Source organism: Diceros bicornis, chromosome 3 (assembly GCF_020826845.1).
Source record: "Diceros bicornis minor isolate mBicDic1 chromosome 3, mDicBic1.mat.cur, whole genome shotgun sequence".
NCBI lineage: Eukaryota > Metazoa > Chordata > Mammalia > Perissodactyla > Rhinocerotidae > Diceros > Diceros bicornis.
Window position 1 is genome coordinate 15,391,872 of NC_080742.1, and position 22,661 is coordinate 15,414,532.

A 22,661-nucleotide genomic window follows, 5' to 3' on the forward strand; every position below is an offset into this window, starting at 1 on the left:
TTAAAATGAAAATGTATGTGTGGATACTTTCCATTTCATATAGTTAAATGAACTTTGGTGCTACCTCTGCTTCAGGCACTATTTGGACATTAATTTTGATGTGGTATTATAAAAACAAAAGCTTATTTTGTTTAGGCCAACATTCAGATCTTATTCTAAGATTAATTGAACATATAAGCATTTAATATGCTCCAGGGGTACAGGGCATTACAAATATTAATCTGACAGTAATGTTGTACTCACCGAGTTTAGAGTTGAGTAGGGGAAGTGTAAGATGTATTCTCTTTGTATATTTAACATAAAAAGAAGGAAATAGTGTATTAAGAGTACGTATAAAGTTTAGAAAGAACTCAGAAGGGAAAGATTATTTTTGTGTAAGGAGGATAAGAAACTCCAGAGGAGCTAGGACTTAAAAGATGGATAAGAGTGGGAGGTATGAAAGTGGAGTGACCACTCAGAAGCAAAGAAAAAGCATATACAAAGACACAGAAAGATGATTATCAGGAATTTTTAAAAGTGGAATCTTGAAAGCACCTTTTTATAGGTTTTTGTTTGTTTGTTTTTACCAATTACACACTGCTGGTGTCAAGTGCCACCAGGTCCCTGTAGTGTTGTATTATTCTGATGTTTTAAGAGAGAGAAAAGAAATTTGGTTTTCCTATATGCCATACCTTCCAGTTTATCTAGAATCTAATCTCAGAACCCTTTAATTCTTTTATTTAAGCTCTTTTTGTTTGTAGCTGGTACATTTTTTTGCTCTTACTTGCTTTTGAACCATGATCTCCCCTGTTCCTTTTTTTGCTACTTGATAATTACATTTTTCCTTCTTTATCCCTAATCTGTCCTCTACCTCCCAAGAAAAATCCATAATCAATTTTTCAAAATTATTTGATGCTGCCAACCTGTACATAAAATACAGAGGGACCTAAGAATTATTGAAAACCAACCTCCATTCTTCCATGGAACTGATCACAATAACTCCTTCCTCTTGAATCTTTATACCTTATAAGCATGGTTCTTAAAGCATGGCCCCGAGACAGCAGCAGCAGCATCACCTAGGAACTTATTAAAAATACAAATTCTCAGGCTGCACCCCAGATCTACAGAATCAAAAGCTCTGAGGGTAGGGCCCTGCAATCTGTGTTTTAGCAAGCCCTCCAGGTGATTCTGAAGCATGTTCAAATTTGACAATATGAGGCATGCTTTATAATACTCAACACCCCCCGGGCAAACAAATTGGCCCAGAATATGTGACTCCTTTTGATGTCTGATCTAGGAAAGATTTTAAAGAAATCTGTTTTAAAGAAAGAAATCTGTAGTAGCAAATAACATTTAAAGAGTTGCAGTAATTGACACAATAATAACAGTTAACATTTATTGAGCTCATTTTTTTGTGCCAGGCTGTTTGCTGAGTGAAGATATTATTCTCATATTACAGAAGGTGACACACAGGTTAAATAGTGTCATACAGCTAGAAAGTGGTGGATCCAGAATTTTAATTCAAGCAGCAAACTCTAGAGCTGACCTTTTTTTTAATTAGGGAATAAGTCCCTACTTGAGGATATCTTTTTAATACAGTTGGGTAGAATTTTTTTGTTGTCGATTTTTTTTTTTTAATGTACAAAACAAAGTTTTTAGGTTTAATGGACCACTTTTGTTTTATTTATATTACATCAGAAATTAGTAGCTGTGATAGGTCTGAAAATTTCTACGTACACTACTTAGGTAGACTTATTGTAATAGAACATTCTTCACTGGAAGCTCGACTATAGAAAGCATCTTATGCTGTGCTATGCTTTAAACTGGGTTTATAAAAATTCAAACTCAAATTAGATATTTATTTGTACACAGAAGTGTTCTCAAGGTTCCTTATATGAGAAATGAAAAGTCATTTCACCTCAAAACTTTGTTTTGCACATTTCTCAACATAATTTATCATGTAAAAGAAGAAATGCTTGGAGTGATTGCAGCAGGTATTCCAGAATTGCATTCACATTTTATATTTAAATTCATCCCTTCTTCCCTTTTCTTTGTAGTTATATATATATATATTTAATGACGGTTAAGTTACATTCCTTTTATCCCTGCGTTTCTGCAGCTATTTAGATTGATACCCTTCTGTAAGTTACATTTACATAGAATATTTTGTACTGCAGTGATACTATAAATATCTGAAAATGAAAATCTTTGAGCAGAGAAAATACAAAAATTATGATTAAATATGCAAGATGTATATGTAAGTAACTGGATCTTTGTTATTGTGGAGTAATGAAATCATGAACAACCTTTTCTACTTTCCCTTTACTTTTTTTTAATATTTAATTTTTTGAATAGGCAATACATTCCTATAATCCAAAAGGTAGGAAAGGACGTATAGTAATGTTTCCTTCTTATCCATTTCCTACAGCTACTTGGTTCTCTTCTCCACAGATAACAACCTTTGTTAATAGTTTCTCTTCCAGAGATATTTTATGCACATGTACAAGCAAATACAAATATATTTTTATTCCTCTTAATGTCAATAGTGGTGTATTTTATACACTATTTTGTCCCCTGCTTTTTACACTTAATATGTATTTTCGAGTGATTTCCATATCACTATATATAAAGAGCTTCCTCATTTGTTTTCAGCTATATTATATTAGATTGTATGAATGAAACAAATCTTTTTAGCGAGTCCTCTATTAATAGACTTTTTGGATTGTTTGCAGTCTTTTGCTGTTATAAACAATGCTGCAAAAAATAACTTTGCACATACATTGTTTCACGGGTGTGTGGTTTATCTAGAGGACAAATTTGTAGTACAATTCCTGGGTTAAGGGGTTATGAGTATTTGTAATTGCCAGATTACCCTTCTTAGAGATTGTGCTGATGTTCTTTTCTACCAGCATTGTACCGAAGTTCTGGTTTTCCCACACCCTCACCAATAGCCCATTTACTTTTAAATACATTTTTTTCCCCAATACACTTATGTACTTGGAGAACTTTATTACCACAGGAAATAACATCATAAATGTGGGGAATTTTACTGGGGCATTTTGCCAATGCAAAACAAGATTCTAGTAAGTCTTTTCATTATAAAGAAAAAAATGCATATTCCTGTTTTAGGTCTAAGATTGTGATGATAAAGTTTAGTAGTTTTTAAAGAAAAAACAAAAGACTCCCTATATGCAAGTGCCTGTTTGTAAGATTATTTCAAGTGCTGTGTGTTCAAGTATAACAAGAATAAGAATCTTGAATTAGAGTTCTATCGGTGATTTTTACAAATATAGACATAATATTTTTAGTTACTTAAATATTAGCATTGCAAGTAGCAAAAATAAAATGGTGAAAAAGTTAAATATTACCAGGTTTCCCTTTCATTTCATTTGTATTTAATTTTTTGAATAGTAAAACCAGAATGCCTTCAATATGTCTTTAAGCCTGGAAGAAAGTAGGCTCCTTTGAAATTAAATTTCAGCAATGTAGTTGAGTAGTGCATTTAAACAATTCACAATGCTGACTTTCAGTGCTTCTGAAAGCAGGAAGTGTATTACTGACACGCAGAAATATTCCAGCCCGAAGAACATCCCTACTGCCATATGTGGTAAGAATTTGTCACTAACTCACAAACCACTTCTGTAATGCAGTGAATAAGCAGAATTGGTCTTTGTTGGACATTTCCAATTCAATATGAAAGAACTTTGTTTTGCAGTGTCTTATAAGTAATTATTAGCTTATGCCTTGGAAGGAGCCTGGCACATCATGGGTGCTCAAGCTTTATTGAGAGAAGAAATAAAGAAATTTATACATAATCTTTTAGGCATGATTTTAAAACAGCTTTTGGGACCCTTAATTAAAATACAAAAGTTACTTGAGTAAATTAAGGACTCAGTTAAATATTTTGACTCAGTTTATTAATGATTTCTTTAAATAAAATTACTTTTATTCTAATGTCCCTTTTCTTTCACTGCTGGAATTTTAATCTTATGTTTGCACTTATACTAAAAAATAAATTATCCTTGGGTTAATTATTAAGGGGTAGAGAAATATTGTGAGCTTAGAAAAACAAGAAAATGAGTTGTAAGGAACTGGGTTTAGCAAAATTCAGTGAAGAGCTATTTTTAAATCATTAAAATTTTGAAAATATTAATGTTTTTCTAAACTTGAATTTTCTTTTTTTGTGTTTTAAGCGATTAAGAAGATTGTCTACCAAATATAGAACAGAAAAGATTTATCCCACAGCTACTGGAGAAAAAGAAGAAAATGTAAAAAAGAACAGATATAAGGACATACTGCCATGTAAGTTTGAAATGCCCTTAATTGAACCAATGGAAATGCTAGTTAGCAGTTTTGTAGCCTAAACTAGCTTTATTCTTCCCAATGTGTTTGATTTTTAAGGAGGTAGCAATTAACCTCCCTTTCAAGGTACCCTACAAGATAATAATTTGTAATTGTGCTTCTTGTTTTTCCTTCTGATAGTAGTTTTGTGTTGCTGTTTTTATTGTTGTTTAATTTTTTTTTCTTTAAGCATCACAATTACTCTGATACTAATTTACCTTTAAATACTGAAAAATCCAAGTAAGAATATCTTTTGTGGACTTCCTGTTCAAAGAAGTTACTTTGTTCAAATAAAATTTGTTAAAATTATATAAATAGATAATTCAGTAAATATAATTGAATAAATTTTGTAAAATGCTAACAATATTCAACTCTTCTCTATTGTCTACTCACAATAAGAACTTTGATTAATTATGCATGGAAAATGAACCATAAAATGATTCATGCCTGTTTGTCTGCTGTTCTTAGCAGTTTAAATATGTATCTCTGAGAGTATGCCTTAGACTGATAGCATTAAATTCTAGTAATAATAATATAGTTATATTCTTAAATTGCATAGTTTTCTGGCAAAATACCTTTAATTCTAAAAATGTGCATACTTAAGTGTGTCCCCATTTTATAAAATAAAAGCTTTCCAACATACCCGCTGTCTTAAAGCTGCCAGTAGTCTTTCTCTTTCCCTTCAAGTATCTTAAAATATCTACGTTCCATGACACCATTCCTTCAACTCTCATTCTTCCTTTTTTTTCCAGCTTTATTGAGGTATAATTGGCAAGTTTTCATTCATTCTTAAAGCCTGTTCTCTCTAAAATATCCTTGATAATGTTCCCAATGACTTTTTAATGGCCAGATTTGGTAGTCTGTGATATCCTTGTTTCATATTGCTGCCTCCCTCTCTTGTCTCCTTCCCTCTGTTTCTCATTGTCTTCTTTGCCTAAATTTAATCCTTCATCTTTCTGTGTTGTTCACATTTATTCTCAGCTATGGGATCTGTGGGTGGCCAGTATTAGCAGAATTACTAAATGGCGGGATAGCATAATGATGAAGAGTTCTAACTCTGGAAGTTGAAATCCTGGTTCTTCCACTTGGTATGTGTATGCCTTTGGACTCATCCTCTCTGTGCCTTGATTTCCTCATCTGTAAAATAGAGATTAAAATAATAACACTTTTTAGGATTACTTTGAGCATCAGATAGGTTAATACATGTAAAATGCTTAGAAATGTACCTAGCACATTTTGGAAACTACACTCTACTTTCCTTACCAGTCCACCACAGAATAGTGAATGGTATGGGTTTCTGGACAGTTTTTATTAAGCAAGATAATCTTGAAGTACTCTTACTGTGCCCTGGAATTAATGCACCTACTCTTAAAAGAGACAGTTTCTCCACCTTCTTTTTCTGTCATCTGGGAAAATGAATCTTAAACAGCTCCAGGTTTCTGTTTTCATATGTTGTATTGCCTTCATTCATTTTACAAAAAGCTTTGATCATACACAGTGTGCTGAGGATACAGCGGAAAACAAACTGCAAAAATCTCTGCCCTTGAGAAGCTTCTTCTAGTCAAGGTGATGGATAATAAATACAAATAACATATATGATCTGTCATAGGGTGATGAGTGCTATTGAAATTAATATAGTAGGAATGAGGCACACAGGGAAAGCTGAGCATAGAAGGGGGGTACTTTACAATTTTAAATAGAGATAGAGGGAGAAGGTCAGTGGTGTGCTGTTAAACTGGCCCTCTGAAAAATAAAAGGCCTGATTTGTATTGGTTGCCAATTTCTCTAGTAAGTGGATTATTTGCCGTAATCATCACAACAAAACTGTGAGATAGGCTTGTTTATGCCTTGTTTTTTTTTTTTCATTTTCTTAGTGATGTGTTTTAAAATCTACAAGCTTTTAATTTTGATAAAGTCCAGTTTATCAGTTTTCTGGATCATGCTTTTGATGTTCTAAGAACTCTTTGCCTAATCCAAGGTCACAAAGATTTTCCACCATGTTTTCTCATTTTTCTTCTGGAAGTGTTATAGTTTTAGCTCTTAGAATAGTTTTAGCTCCTACATTTAAGTCTATAATCCATTTTGAGTTAATGTTTTAATATGGTGTGAGGTAAGGGTCTGAAATGATCTTTGGGTGTGTGGGACTGTTCCAGCACCATTTGTTGAAAAGGCTATCCTTTCTCCATTGAATTGCCTTGGTATCTTTGTTGGAAATCAGTTCACCATAAGTGTAAGGGTTTATTTCCATACTCTTAATTCTATTCCGTTAACTTATTCTTAAATTAGTATCACACTGTCTTGATTACTGTAACTTGATAGTAAGTTTTAAAAGCAAGAAGTGTAAGTCCTCCAACTGTGTTCTTATTTTTTTTAATTGGTATGGTTCTTTTGGGTCCCTTGCATTTCCATATAAATTGTAGAATCAGTTTGTCAATTTCTGCAAAACGTCTACTGGGGTTTTTATAAGGATTGCGCTGAATCTATAGATCAATTTGGGGAGAATTGCCATCTTAAACCATATTAACTTTTCCAATCTATGAACATGGACTGTCTCTCTCCCTTTATTTAGATCTTCTTTACTTTCTCTCAGCAATGTTTTATGGTTTTCAGTGTGCAAGTCTTGTATTACTTTTTTAAAAAAATTCTCTATGCTAAAGAAAAATGTTTGTAAATCGTTTACTGTACATTGTTACATGGTTGGCACACAAAAAAAACAAAATTGGAATTTGGGTTTTCAAAAAACAATTCTTTATGCTACTGTGAATGGAATTATTTTCAAATTCTTTATTACTAGTATATAGAAATACAATTCAGGGGCCGGCCCGGTGGTGCAAGCAGTTAAGTGCGCACGTTCCGCTGCGGCGGCCCGGGGTTCGCCGGTTCGGATCCCCGGTGCGCACCGACGCACCACTTGTTAAGCCATGCTGTGGCGGCGTCCCATATAAAATAGAGGAAGATGGGCATGGATGTTAGCCCAGGGCCAGTCTTCCTCAGCAAAAAAAAAAAAGAGGAGGATTGGCATTGGATGTTAGCTCAGGGCTGGTCCTCCTCACAAAAAAAAAAAAAAGAAATACAATTCATATTTGTATATTGATTTTTTTAACTTATTTATTAGTTTAGTAGTTTTTTTGTGGATCCTTTAGGATTTTTTTACATACAGAATATGTCATCTGCAAATAATGACAGTTTTACTACTTCCTTTCCATTCTGAATGTCTCTTTTGCCTTATTGCTTTGGCTAGAACCTCTAGTATACTGTTGGCTTGAAGTGGCAAGAGTAGACATCCTTGCTTTCAATCCATTAAAAGTAGTTTCATCAGGGGCCTGCCTGGTGGCATAATGGTTAAGTGCGTGTGCTCTGCTTCCTTGGCCCAGGGCTCGCAGATTGGGTTCACCGGTTCGGATCCCGGGCGTGCACCAACGCACCGTTTGTCAAGCCATGCTGTGGCGACGTCCCATATAAAGTAGAGGACGATGGGCACGGATGTTAGCCCAGGGCCAGTCTTCCTCAGCAAAAAGAGGAGGATTGGCATCGGGTGTTAGCTCAGGGCTAATCTTCCTCACAAAAAAAAAAGGAAAAAAAAGTAGTTTCATCACTGTTCAAATATCAGTTAGGTTTTTCTGGAGCTATCTTGGAGATTTGGTTTATTTTATACTAGAACACTGAGGCCGGTCTGAGAATTAAAAAACTTCTAGGTACTCTTGTGTCAAGGATGACCTGTGCTTCATTGAGAGGGCTAAAACTGAGCTGGCTAGCCTTTAGAAGTGATGGATCAGGGTACTTGGCCTAGTTCTAATGTTAATTTTGGAGATCCTTTCATTTCTCAGACCTAGGATTTAGTCAGTAGGAGGTTTCTGTTTCCTTGGAGGTGACAGTTTTATATTTTGTTGTTTTTTTTGCCATAGGTTGTTGATGTTTGTTTAGGGGGAAAGAATTGCTGCTTTAAAGACCCTCTTGTGTAGCGAATATTGGTTTCATCTGTTTGGAGTTGGACTCTTGAGGGATTGTAGAGGCAGTCAGCAAAACCATGGAGAGGAATGATTGTTTCATTTCTTTGATATTTTTAAATTCTTTCTACTCATATTTATGCTTAATAGGAGCACTAATGAAGAATATTAAAATACACATGATGATGTGTTACATAAGCAGCATAATATTGATTTTTAAATTCTTAATAAACAACTGTGATTGTATAGTATAAAGCAGTGACTACAAAATTTGCCTGTGCTTTAGAGTTTAAAAAAGCCATTTCTGTGCCTCATCTTGAACATACTGAATCAAACTTACTGCAGAATATGGGACTTAGAAATCGTGTATTTTAATTAGCTTTCACCAGCCCCTAGCTGTTGTATTAGAGATAGATGAAATAAGATTGGCAGAAATGTTGATAATTATTGAAACTGGGTAATGGATATATAGGGACTCATTATACTCTTATATTTTTGTGTATGCTATAAAATTTTCCATCATAGAAAATTAAAAAATAAATTCCCAGCTTGCATGTAGTAGCCTGACACCAGTCGTGACTATCATTTGTTCTCATTTGGAGTCACATTCCCTGGAAACATTTACTGAGGATCCAGTGGTAAACCAACAACTGTACAAAGTCTCTGTCTTTGAGATACTTTGAACAGAGGCTAATATGCCACATGAATAAGGGTAATTAATTGAGACCCCTTATCACTGGCAAACGTGGTGAGAGGAAGCTTCGCACAGTTACTTAACCATCATTATCCTAATTGCTGAATGTTCTATTCTCATTAACCAGAAGGATAGCGTTTTTTGTATGTTTATTTCCTTATCCCAAATGGTTTAAAAGAAGATGTGTAGAATGGAGTGAAATAAGAAATAGAGCATTGATAAACATGTCAACATTATCTTTCCTGGAAACATGGTAAAGAGAGAAATAATTTTGGTAGATAGCTGCTACTCTTTAATGGTTCCATGAAAATTATTATAAGCAACGTTTTTTTTATTGAGGTGGTAATAGTTTATAACATTGTGAAATTTCAGGGCTGGCGCCGTCGCTTAGCAGTTAAGTGCACGCACTCCACTACTGGCAGCCCGGGTTTGGATCCTGGGCGCGCACTGATGCACATCTTGTCCAGCTGTGCTGAGGCGGCGTCCCACATACAGCAACTAGAAGGATGTGCAACTATGACATACAACTATCTACTGGGGCTTTGGGGAGAAAAAGGGGAAAAAAGGAGGAGGATTGGCAATAGATGTTAGCTCAGGGCCGGTCTTCATCAGCAAAAAGAGGAGGATTGGCATGGATGTTAGCTCAGGGCTGATCTTCCTCACAAAAAAAACAACATTGTGAGATTTCAGTTGTACATTATTATTATTTTTTTTTTTTATAATTTTATTTATTTTTTCCCCCAAAGCCCCAGTAGATAGTTGTATGTCATAGCTGCACATCCTTCTAGTTGCTGTATGTGGGACACGGCCTCAGCATGGCCGGAGAAGCAGTGCATCGGTGCACGTCCGGGATCCGAACCCGGGCCACCAGCAGCAGAGTGAGCACTTAACCGCTAAGCCACGGGGCCGGCCCAGTTGTACATTATTATTTGTCAGTCACCATATAAATGTGCCCCTTCACCCCTTGTACCCACCCCCCAACCCCTTTCCCCTCTGATAACCACTAAACTGTTCTCTTTGTCCGTGTGTTAGTTTATCTTCCACATATGAGTGAGATCATGCTGTGTTTGTCTTTCTCTGTCTGGCTTATTTCACTTAACATAATACCCTCAAGGTCCATCCATGTTGTTGCAAATGGGATGATTTTGTCCTTTTTTTTATGTTGAGTAATATTCCATTGTATCTGTATACCACATCTTTTTTATCCAATCATCAGTCGATGGGCACTTGGGTTACTTCCACTTTTTGGCTATAGTGAATAATGCTGCAATGAACATAGTTGTGGGTAAGCCTCTTTGGATTGTTAATTTCCCGTTCTTTGGATAAACACCCAGTAGTGGGATAGTTGGGTCATATGGTATTTCTATGTTTAATTTTTTGAGAAATCTCTGTACTGTTTTCCATAGTGGCTGCAACAGTTTGCATTCCCACCAGCAGTGTATGAGGGTTCCCTTTTCTCCACATGCTCTCCCACATTTGTTCTTTTTTGTCTTGGTGATTATAGCCATTCTAATGGATGTAAAGTTTAAGTGTGATTTTGATTTGCATTTCCCTGATGATTAGTGATGTTGAACATCTTTTCATGTGCCTATTGGCCGCCTGTGTATCTTCTTTGGAAAAATATTTGTTCATATCCTCTGCCTGTTTTTTGATTGGGTTGTTTGTTTGTTTGTTTGTTGCTCAGTTGTGTGAGTTCTTTATATATTTTGGAGATTAACCCCTTGTCAGATATATGATTTGCAAATATTTTCTCCCAGTTGGTGTGTTGTCTTTTCGTTTTGTTCCTCGTTTCCTTTGCCTTGCAGAAGCTCTTTAGTCTGATGAAGTCACGCTAGTTTATTTTTTCTTTTGTTTTCCTTCGCTGATTAGACATGGTATTCGAAAAGATCCTTCTAAGGCTGATGTCAAAGAGTGTACTGCCTATATTTTCTTCTAGGAGCTTTATGGTTTCATGTCTTACCTTCATGTCGTTGATCCATTTTGAGTTAATTTTTGTGTATGGTGAAAGATAATGGTCTACTTTCATTCTTTTGCATGTGGCTCTCTCCAGTTTTCCCAGCACCATTTATTGAAGAGACTTTCCTTTCTCCATTGTATGTTCTTAGCTCCTTTGTCGAAGATTAGCTGTCTGTAGATGTATGGTTTTGTTTCTGGGCTTTCAATTCTGTTCCATTGATCTGTGTGTGTGTTTTTGTACCAGTACCATGCTGTTTTGATTATTATAGTAGTATATTTTGAAGTCGATTTGTGATGCCTCCAGCTTTGTTCTTTTTTCTCAGGATTGCTTTAGCTATTTGGGTCTTTTGTGGCCCCATATGAATTTTAGGATTCTTTGTTCTATTTCCGTGAAGAATATTATTGGGATTCTGATTGGGATTGCATTGAATCTGTAGATTGCTCTAGGTAGTATGGACGTTTTAACTATGTTTGTTCTTCAAATCCATGTGCACGGAATATCTTTCCCTTTCTTTATGTCATCATCGGTTTCTTTCAATAATGTCCTATAGTTTTCATTGTATACGTCTTTCACTTCCTTGGTTAATTTATTCCTATGTATTTTATTCTTTTTGTTGTGATTGTAAATGGGATTATATTCTGATTTCTGATGGATTCTTAAGGGTTTTCTATCTGTAAAATCATGTCGTCTGCAAACAGCTGGAGTTTCACTTCTTCATTGCTTATTGAGACTCCTTTTATTTCTTTTTCTTGCCTAATTGCTCCAGCCAAAACCTCCACTACTATGTTGAATAAGAGTGGCGAGAGTGGGCACCCTAGTCTTGTTTCTGTTCTCAGAGGGATGGCTTTCAATTTTTCCCCATTGAGTATGATGTTCGCTGTGGGTTTGTCATATATGGCCTTTGTTATGTTGAGGTGCTTTCCTTCTGTACTCATTTTATTGAGAGTTTTTATCATAAATGGATGTTGGATCTTGTCAAATGCTTTCTCTGCGTCTATTGAGGTGATCATGTGGTTTTTATTCCTCGTTTTGTTAATGTGGTCTGTCACACTGATTGATTTGCGGATGTTGAACTATCTCTGTGTCCCTGGTATAAATCCCACTTGATCACGGTGTATGATCCTTTTAACGTATTGCTGTATTCGGTTAGCCAACATTTTGTTGAGGATTTTTGTATCTATGTTCATCAGGGATATGGGCCTGTAATTTTCCTTCTTTGTGTTGTCTTTGGGATCAGGGTGATGTTGGCCTTGTAGAGTGTGTTAGGAAGTGTTCCATCTTCCTCAATTTTTTGGAATAGTTTGAGAAAGAAAGATATTAAATCTTCTTTGAATATTTGGTAGAATTCTCCAGAGAAGCCATCTGGTCCTGAACTTTTATTTTGAGGGAGGTTTTTGATTACTGTTTCGGTCTTTTTACTTGTGATTGGTGTATTCAGATTCTCTATTTCTTTTTGGTTCAGTTTTGGGAGGTTGTATGAGTCTAAGAATTTATCCATTTCTTCTAGATTGTCCAATTTGTTGGCATATAGTTTTTCATAGGAGATAAATAATTTTAACTGGAGGCTATATGTCTTTCTTACGTATCTCTTCCTATAAATTTCCAAAGAAGATTTCACCAAAAATAAATAATAATGTCAGCACAACTGAGCCTTAGTAATAATGTATAAAATTTGGGTCATTGGCAAATTAATTATTCTTTAGCTGTCCTTTAGGAGTTTGCTAAGAAGTTTATTCATGTCCATTAACATTTCTGCATTTGTCTTTTTGTATTTTAATTGCCTTTAATAGTCATTGTCCCTGGATTAGAAAGGACTGAAATATGACAGTGGTATTTTCCCTGTTACATGTTATGGTCCTTTCTGATCTGGAGACCATGAATATTAGGCAATCCTACTATTTTAGGATTTCATAGAAAGTATCTTCCCCAAATGTTTATTAACTACAAAGGGAAAGATGGTAACTTTACAGTGAAGACACCAGCGAACACCATATTAACCAAGGGACCAAGGTTAACATCACAGATAATATGACATACTGACGTCCTGAAGATGTATCTTTTCACTGAGAGGAGCACATCATCATGCTCTGGTGTTCTTACCCAAAATGCATAACCTCATTCCAACCATAAGAAAGAAGATCAATCAAAGGAACCTTCTTAGATTGGAAGAGACTAAGGAGAAATAGTAACTAAATGTAATGTGGAATCCTGGAAAGAGAAAAAAGATATTTTTTAAAAAACTGATAATATTAGTATACACTCAGTTGTTTAATTAATAGCATTGTAACAATGTTAATTTTCTATTTTTGAAACTTGTGCTATGATTATGTAAGATGTTAACATTAAGGGAAGCTGAGTAAGGGATGTATGGAAATTCTCTATACTATTTTTGCAATTTTTCTGTAAATCTAAAATTCTAAATAAAAAGTTTTTAAAAATCAACACAAGCTGGAAAAAACTGCACTGCTTATCACTAAGGGCTGATTTTTCTCTCTTTACATAGATTTCATATAAATCAGTAGGAAAACATAGACATATGGCTAAAATGAGCAAAGGATATAAACAAGCGGTTTATGGTAAAAGAAATATGAATAACCAATAACTGTGAAAATGTGCAACCATTTGCATAATTAAGAAATGCAAGTCTGATTTTTTACTTTTTATAGTGTCAGCTATTGAAAAGTATGGTAACACCCAGTCAGTTTTACTAATAACACTTGTGTAAGTTGTTATACACTTTTTAGAAGGCAAGTAGCAATTCCTCTAAGAACTTATCCTCTACCAATGCTGGTAATAGATACATGTACAGCAGTGTTCATTGTGGTAGTGTTTCTAATAGGAAAAAATGGCCCATCGGTAATGTAGCTGGTTAAATAAATAATGAAACATCATATAATGGATTCCATGTAACTTTAAAAAGAATAAGACAGATGTGTATTTGCTTTGGGAGGAGTTCCAGGGTATCTTGTTAACTGAAAAGTAACAAGGTACAGAACAACATGTATAGTGTGCTTGCATTTGTGTAGTTTTTCAAAGTTATGTAGGTATATATATAAAAATTACTTTTCAAAGGAAAAAAGAAACTTAGTATCTTTTTTGGGAAAGAGAGAACCCTGGAATTCAAGGACAAGGGAAGATTACTTTTCATTTTACATCTTTCTTTAAGATCTAATTTTTAAAAATCATATACATAATACTTTTTTTTTTTTTAATTTTTTTTTTTTTTTTTTTTTTTTTTTTTTTGTGAGGAGATCAGCCCTGAGCTAACATCCGCCAATCCTCCTCTTTTTTTTTTTTTTGCTGAGGAAGACGGCCCTGGGCTAACATCTGTGCCCATCTTCCTCCACTTTATATGGGACGCCGCCACAGCATGGCTTACCAAGCAGTGCGTCGGTGCGCGCCCGGGATCCGAACCAGCGAACCCCGGGCCGCCGCAGCGGAGCGCGCGCACTTAACCGCTTGCGCCACCGGGCCGGCCCTATACATAATACTTTTATTTAAAAAATAAAACTATGTAATTTTACAAAATTAGTAAGATTTACATTTTGGACTTCATTGTAAAGATTGGTTTTTACCCTAAGTGGACATTACCTAATAATAGGTATTATTGGCCAAGTGCTATATTGAACAGTTTTTATACATCATCTTAATTCATTTATTTGTCATAATTTACTTAATTTTTATAATTTCTTGTGAACTATGAAAGTTAGAATTCCTAATAAGAATTTTGGCAAATGAACCTGTGTATCAGTAGTTGAATGCTTATTAAAAACTGCAGCGACTTAAACCCCAGACTCTTATCTAGTAAATCTGGGATGATGCCCAGGAAATCTTTTGTATTTTAAAAGAGCTCCTGAGATTATTCTGATTGCGACTTTTTCTTTTCTTTTCTTTCTTTTTTTTTTTTTTTTTGTGAGGAAGATCAGCCCTGTGCTAACATTTGCCAATCCTCCTCTTTTTTTTGCTGAGGAAGACAGGCCTTGGGCTAACATCGTGCCCATCTTCCTCCACTTTATATGGGACGCCGCCACGGCAAGGCTTGACAGGCGGTGCATCGGTGCACCCGGGATCTGAACCTGCCAACCCCGGGTCGCTGCAGCAGAGCGCGTGCACTTAACCACTTGTGCCACTGGGCTGGCTCCCGATTGCGACTTTAAAACACAGCTTGACATCATCAGATTTTTGTTTTAAAGACTTATTTCCCATCAATACAATGTTAGAAATTACACTGCTGATACCTAGAGTCAATTTTGATTGTTTTTTAAAGTAATATTTTTAGTTATTTATTTAATCTTACTTATGGTTCCTTAGAAAACACCTGTCTGCAAACAGGACATAATTTATGAAATCCTTTTTTTTTCCTTGTAGTTGATCACAGCCGAGTTAAGTTGACTTTAAAGACTCCTTCTCAAGATTCAGATTATATCAATGCAAATTTTATTAAGGTATGTATTAACTTTAAAGTGTGTTTCTCTGCCATACTTAATGTCTTCCTACATATTAGTTTCATAAAAATTTTTTAAATTGCCTAAACATGATACCAACAGCAAAAGAAATAAAAATAAAATCACAGCCTTGACACATTTTTTATGTCTTCCTACATATTAGTTTCATTAAAATTTTTTAAATTGCCTAAACATGATACCAACAGCAAAAGAAATAAAAATAAAATCACAGCCTTGACACATTTTTTATGTGCTTTCCTTCTAGCCTCCTTATTCATCAAAATTTTGCTTAGTTTATGATAGTGGAGATAAAGTTTTTTATTTTGTTTCTTCTTTTACATCGAAAGCTTATAAACACTTTACCTATTGCTAAATCATCTTCTCAATTGTCCCTTTGAGTTTATGTACACAGAAATACATGGTCATTCCCTGTTGTTGAACCATATAGGTTGTTTCCAATTTTTATTGATGATAATATTGCAATGAACATTGTTACTTTTTTGAATACTTTCTTAAGATAAATTACCAGGGCTGGAATTACTGGGTAATATTGATTTAAAATTAAAAGATAAAGATTTAGATTAAAAACTTTTGGCAATTGTCACTATGTTTTATGTGGCAACCCAAATACAAATATTAAATATAGTCTTTATATAGATAACTTTTTAGGGATCTTCTTTGATCAAAAGCAATCAAGTTCTTACAGAGTTATCAATAGAGAATAGATTCAAACTGCTACTTGATTAAATAAAAAACTACTTCCGTTATTCCGTGTTTTTGAACTTTTCTGGTTATATGACAGTATAATTTCAGTTATTTTATATATGATATTTATACATATTTTAATATAATATTTTGTTGACAGATATTAAGGTGGTAATAGTTATGTGGTAAAATTAATATTATCTCTGTCAGCATTGAACAGTCATGGTTTCAAATAAAAGATCTTTCTTCAACAAAGTCAATGCGATTGCAGTCATGGCAAAACCCAAATCTAATAGGTTAAACAAAATACTTAGATGGTTTGCTGTTTCAGATGTTGTTGATGTTTATATTATTTTATAAGAAAGTTTTTTAAAAGTTCTAGTTTTTAATTGTACTTAACACTGATTCATTGTATGATTCAATTATGTGCTGGTTTAGTATTTTAATACACTATCTTGTTTGGCATATTCTTGGCTTTATTAGAAACATGTAGTATATAGTAGGTGCTCAATAAACTTTAAGTTGAATAAATAATTGAAGGCAACTATGGAAGAATCTAAGAAAGAACTATTAGCTAGTTTTAGTATTGTTTTTAGAATCAAAACATGCTTTTATGTTTCTGCTACAGTTAGCTTTGTTGACTAGGTATTGGGGCTTCTGTTTTTAATTCCTAAATAAATAATAATTTTTAAATTAGCATAAGACGGTTTAATTACCAGTTTTGTGTACCATGTCTAAAAAATACACAAAAGTAATAACATTTCACCAAAAATAAAGTGAATATATTTTGTCATGCTTTTATGTACTACAAAGGAAAAATTATTTGGAAATGCTTTAGGTGAAAACAGCAGTATTACTAATAAAATTTGAAACCTTAAATTTTAGGTAAGGAAATGTTTTTGGTAATCATAATAAATATGAAATTTCCTTTTAACCATTTTAGGGTGTTTATGGGCCAAAAGCATATGTGGCAACTCAAGGACCTTTGGCAAATACAGTAATAGATTTTTGGAGGATGATATGGGAGTACAATGTTGTAGTAAGTAATTTACTTTTCATAATCCATTTTGAGAAGTATTACATGTAATGACATAGGATGTTTTACTGAATAAGGAATGAGAAGTCTTTTTAGCCATAATGATATGTTAATTATAGCTAATGTTTACTAAAAAGAGAGAAACTGATGTCTCATTAAATTCTCACAAACTAGTTGAAATATTTTAAGAAGAGGGTATATAATAACTTTAAATCCTGTCCTAAGTCAGTAACTAATAAGACAACTACCAAATAAGATGGATTGATGAATGTTTAGGGAGATAGCTATGTGATAAAACAAGTATAGTGAAATGTTAATGGCAGAATATATATGGGCTATATAGTGTTTACTGTAAAATTATTTCAACTTTGCTCTGTGTTTGAAACATTATAAAATGTTGGAGTGGGGAAGCAAATGTAATAACCTTTATGTTTAAAAATGTTAAATGCATTCAACCTTTAGACAATTTTATTAAATATATTTAAAATATTTAATAGTGCTATTTGATAAGGTAAATACAGGCATACCTCGTTTTATTGCGCTCCACTGATAACGCGTTTTTTACAAATTGAAGATTTGCGGAAACCTTGTGTTGAGGAAGTCTAATGGCACCATTTTTCCAACAGCATTTGCGCACTTCCTGTCTCTGTGTCACATTTTGGTAATTCTCTCAATATTTCAAACTTTTTCGTTATTATTATATTTGTTATGGTGATCTGTGATCAGTGATCTTTGATGTTAGTATTCTAATTGTTTTGGCACTCCACAAACTGCGCCCATATGAGACAGTGAACTTAATCGATAAATGTTGTGTATGTTCTGACTGCTCTACCAACCAGCCGTTCCCCGTCTCTCTCCTTCTCCTTGGGCCTCACTATTCCCTGAGACACAGCAATATTGAAATTAGGCCAATTAATAACCTTACAATGGCCTCTAAGTCTTCAAGTAAAAGGAAGAGTCACACTCTCTCACTTTAAATCAAAAGCTAGCAATGATTAAGCTTAATGAGGAAGGCATCGAAAGCCAAGATAGGTGGAAAGCTAGACCTCTTGAGCCAAACAGTTAGCCAGGTTGTGAATGCAAAGGATAAGTTCTTAGAGGCAATTAAAAGTGCTACTCCTGTGAACACACGAATGAACAGAGAGCAAAACAGCCTTATTGCTGGTAGGGAGAAAGTTTTGGTGATCTGGATAGAAGATCAAACCATTCCCTTAAGCCAAAGCCTAGTACAGAGCAAGGCCCTAACTCTGGTCAATTCTATGAAGGCTGAGAGGGTGAGGAAGCTGCAGAAGAAACCTTTGAAGCCAGCAGAGGTTGGTTCATGAGGTTTAAGGAAGGAAGTCATCTCCATAACATAAAAGTGCAAGGTGTAGTAGCAAGTGGTAATGTAGAAGCTGCAGCAAGTTCTCCAGAAGATAGCTAAGATCGTTGATGAAGGTGGCTACACTAAACAGTAGATTTTCATTATAGACAAACAGCCATATATTGGAAGCCATCTAGGACTTTCATAGCTAGCGAGAAGTCAGTGCCTGGCTTCAAAGCTTCAGAGGACAGGCTGACTCTCTTGTTAGGGGCTAATACAGCTGTGACTTCAAGTTGAAGCCAGTGCTCATTTACCATTCAAAAAATTCTGGGGCCCTTAAGAATTATGCTAAATCTACTCTGCCTGTGCTCTGTAAATGAAACAATAAGGTCTGGATGATAGCACATCTGTTTACAACATGGTTTACTGAGTATTTTAAGCCCACTGTTGAGACCTACTGCTCAGAAAAAAAGACTCCTTTCAAAATATTACTGCTCAGTGACAATGCATCTGGTCATCCAAGAGCTCTGGTGGAGATGTACAATGAGATTAATAATGTTTTCATGCCTGCTAACACAGCATCCATTCTACAGCCCATGGATCAAGGAGTAATTTTGAATTTCAAGTCTCATTATTTAAGAAATATGTTTTGTAAGGCTATAGCTGCCATAGATAGTGATTCCTCTGATGTATCTGGGCAAAGTAAATTGAAAACCTTCGGGAAAGGATTCTCCATTCCAGATGTCATTAAGAACATTTATGATTCATGAACAGAGGTCAAAATATCAAAATTAACAGGAGTTTGAAAGAAGTTGATTCCAACCCTCATAGATGACTTTGAGGGGTTCAAGACTTTAGTGGAAGAAGTCACTGCAGATGTGGTAGAAATAGCAAGTGAACTAGAATTAGAAGTGGAGCATGAAGATATGACTGAATTGCTGCAATCTTGTGATAAAACTTTAACCATTGAGGCGTTGCTTCTTATGGATGAGCAAAGAGAGTGGTTTATTGAGATGCAGTCTCCTTCTGGTGAGGGTGCTATGAAGATTGTGGAAATGACAACAGGGGATTTAGAATATGACATAAACTTTGTTGATAAAGCAGCAGCAGAGTTTGAGAGGATTCACTCCAGTTTTGAAAGAAGTTCTGCCATGAGTAAAATACTGTCAAATAGCATCACATGCTACAGAGAAATCATTCATGAAACGAAGAGTCAATCCATGCAGCAAACTTCATTGTTGTCTTATTTTAAGAAATTGCCACAGCCACCCCAGCCTTCAGCAGCCACCACCCTGATCAGTGAGTAGCCATCAATATTTCCACCAGCAAAAATATTATGACTTGCTGAGGGCTCAAATAGCATTGTTTAGCAATAAAGCATTTTTTAATTAAGGTATGTACATTGTTTTTTTAGACATAATGCTGTTGCACACTTAATAGACTATAGTGTAATGTAAACATAACTTTTGTATGCACTAGGAAACCAAAAAATTCATGTAACTCGCTTTATTGCAATATTTGCTTTATTGCAGTGGTCTGTAACTGAACCCACAATATCTCTGAGGTATGCTGTATCCTAAAAGTGATATTTTAATATCATTTCGAAAGTCAGAAGTAAATCTATAAGATTCATAAAATTTAATTCAAATCAAATAGATCACGTTAATTGAAGCCAATTTAATTTATCGTTGTATGGTTAGTGCTTGTTTGGAAGGCGTGCTCTTGATCATTTCTTTGACTCATGCTCTTAATACTAAAACTACTTTTTTTTTTGACAGGCCACGTATACTTTTGCTCAGAGTAAAACGTAATTCTTGAAATTTATATTTTATTAAAAAAGTAAAAGTGTTTAACTGATATATTCTTCATCTTATCCCACTCCTGCTTCTTTTTAGATCATTGTCATGGCCTGTCGAGAATTTGAGATGGGAAGGGTATGTATACCTATTAACACTTAAAATAATTGTAGAGTATCCTTTTTATCACTTCATTTCTAGAGGTATATATTCCTAGTCTTTTATTATATTCTGAGCCCTAATAGTTAAAGCAGACATTTCTTTTCTTTTTTGGGTTCTGCTATTGCTTTTATTTGATAAAAGTAACAAAATAATCTGTAAAGCACATAAATTTTTTTTTAACATTTCATAAGTACATTTTATGATACACTTTAATAGATTTTGTATTGTTGCTAAGTAGTCTTCAAATATTTAATGGTGTTGTGAGTAGAACAATATTTATGGACTGAACTACGGAGGTATTTTAAAAATAGGAATAAAATTGAGCAGTGAAAATGAGTTAAATATAATAATTCTGATTAATTATCATCAATTCATAGTTTGAATATTGATGTGTCTGTCTGAAAATACATTTTTTGTTTATTTATACTGTCTTCAAAGAGAAGAAAATTCCTTAATCTGAAATTTTTGACATTGGTATTTTTATACTCTGTATGAATGAAACTAGTTTCAAAACGTTTGTGATCTCTGACAGCATCAGTTCCTGAGTCTTCATTGTTGGAGGTGATAATATATTTATAGAGACTAGGTATTAAATAAAACTTGTGTGCCTTTCTATAAACGTGACACACAAACTTACAAAACAAATTATGTAGTGATTTGAAGTTTCCTTGTACTAATGTGGTTTATTAAGTAACGTAAAAATCGTTTTTAAAGTTGTAAAATCATTTTAAGTTAGAAAAATTCTTATTAAAATTTTTTTCAATAAAAGATACATTGCGTAAAGCAAGATATCATGTCTTTCAGTTATGTGCGATATTATATAAATTATTGGAAAACCTTATTTTAACTAATAATTTTTATCATTCCTCCCAATCACATTCTTTACCAGTACTGGAAATATTAAGTAATTTTGGACAGAAAATGAATAGTCTAATATTAGAAAACTGAGAAATTATTAAGTGATTATCTGTTTAAGTATTGTCGGTATAGTAGTCCCCTCTTATCCATGGTTTTGCTTTTCATGGTTTCAGTTAACTGCAGTCAACCGCAGTCCAGAAATATTAAGTGGAAAATTCCGGAAATAAACAATTCATGAGTTTTAAATTGCACACCATTCAGAGTAGTGTGATGAAATCTCACACTGTCCCACCTAGGATGTGAATCATCCCTTTGTCCAGCATATCCATGCTGTATATGCTACCTACCCGTTAGTCACGTAGTAGCCCTCTCGATTATCAGATCAACTGTCGTGGTATCACAGTGCTTGTGTTCAAGTAACCCTTGTTTTACTTAGTAATAGCCCCATAGTGCAAGAGTAGTGATGCTGGGATTTTGGATATGCCAGAGAAAAACCGTCAAGTGCTTCCTTTAAGTGAAAAGGTGAAAGTTCTGGACTTAATAAGGAAAGAAAAAAAATTGTATGCTGAGATTGCTAAGATCTACAGTAACTTTTATTATAGTATATTGTTAGAATTGTTTTATTTTATTACTAGCTATCGTTGTTAATCTGTTACTGTGCCTTATTTAGAAATTAAACTTTATCATAGGTATGTATATATGTATAGGAAAAAACATAGTGTATATTTAGGGTTCAGCACTAACCGCAGTTTCAGACATCCACTGGGGTTCTTGGAATGTATCTCCTACCGATAAGGGGAGACTTCTGTATGTATTTCAATATCATTACAGTCATGCACCACATAATGATGTTTTGGTCAACAGTGGACCACATGTACAATGGTGCTACCATAAGATTAGTACCATGTAACCTAGGTGTGTAGTAGGCTGTACCATCTAGGTTTGTGTAAGTACACTCTATGATGTTAGCACAACAACGACATTGCCTAACAATGCATTTCTCAGGATCTATACCCCATCATTAAGGGATGCATGACTATATTATTAATCAGTTGTATTAGGAAATTTAAATTTCAATCTCCTAATTTTTCTTAAGTTACTGTTAAGGTTTAGGATTTATTTCTCTTTTCATTCTATTAATAAGCTCACATTTTGTTTATCAGTAATAGTACTTCATGAAAAATTGTTTCATTGAGTGCAAAAATTTTTAAAACTAAAGATTTTGTGATTCATAATGTTTTGTAGGTAGTAAATTGTCAGTGAGTTAAGGCCTATGAATTTGTTTAATAATCATGACTTTGATCTTGACTTAGAATGTGACCTAATGGAAAGAGCATAGATAATGAAATCACACAAACCTACGCTTGACTCGCATTTTGACCACAGTGCAGTGAACTGTCCCCTCTGAGCTTCAGTTTTTTCATCTCTAAAATGAACG

The 22,661-nt window shown here is 34.3% G+C and overlaps 1 protein-coding gene across 2 annotated transcripts in view; it reads left to right on the plus strand.

The window, feature by feature from the left end:
- The window catches only part of PTPN12 (protein tyrosine phosphatase non-receptor type 12), a 100,089-nt gene that overhangs the window by 33,725 nt on the left and 43,703 nt on the right, over positions 1–22,661 (plus strand). Inside the window, exons 1-5 of one of the 2 annotated variants that reach the window (XM_058524086.1) lie at positions 3,510–3,586; positions 4,173–4,281; positions 15,287–15,363; positions 17,012–17,107; positions 20,303–20,341. In XM_058524086.1, the coding sequence (XP_058380069.1) occupies positions 17,084–17,107; positions 20,303–20,341 (63 nt within the window). In that variant the 5' untranslated portion in view covers positions 3,510–3,586; positions 4,173–4,281; positions 15,287–15,363; positions 17,012–17,083. Of the gene's footprint in view, positions 1–3,509; positions 3,587–4,172; positions 4,282–15,286; positions 15,364–17,011; positions 17,108–20,302; positions 20,342–22,661 lie in introns of those variants that run through there. The other variant, XM_058524076.1, reaches the window with a different exon arrangement.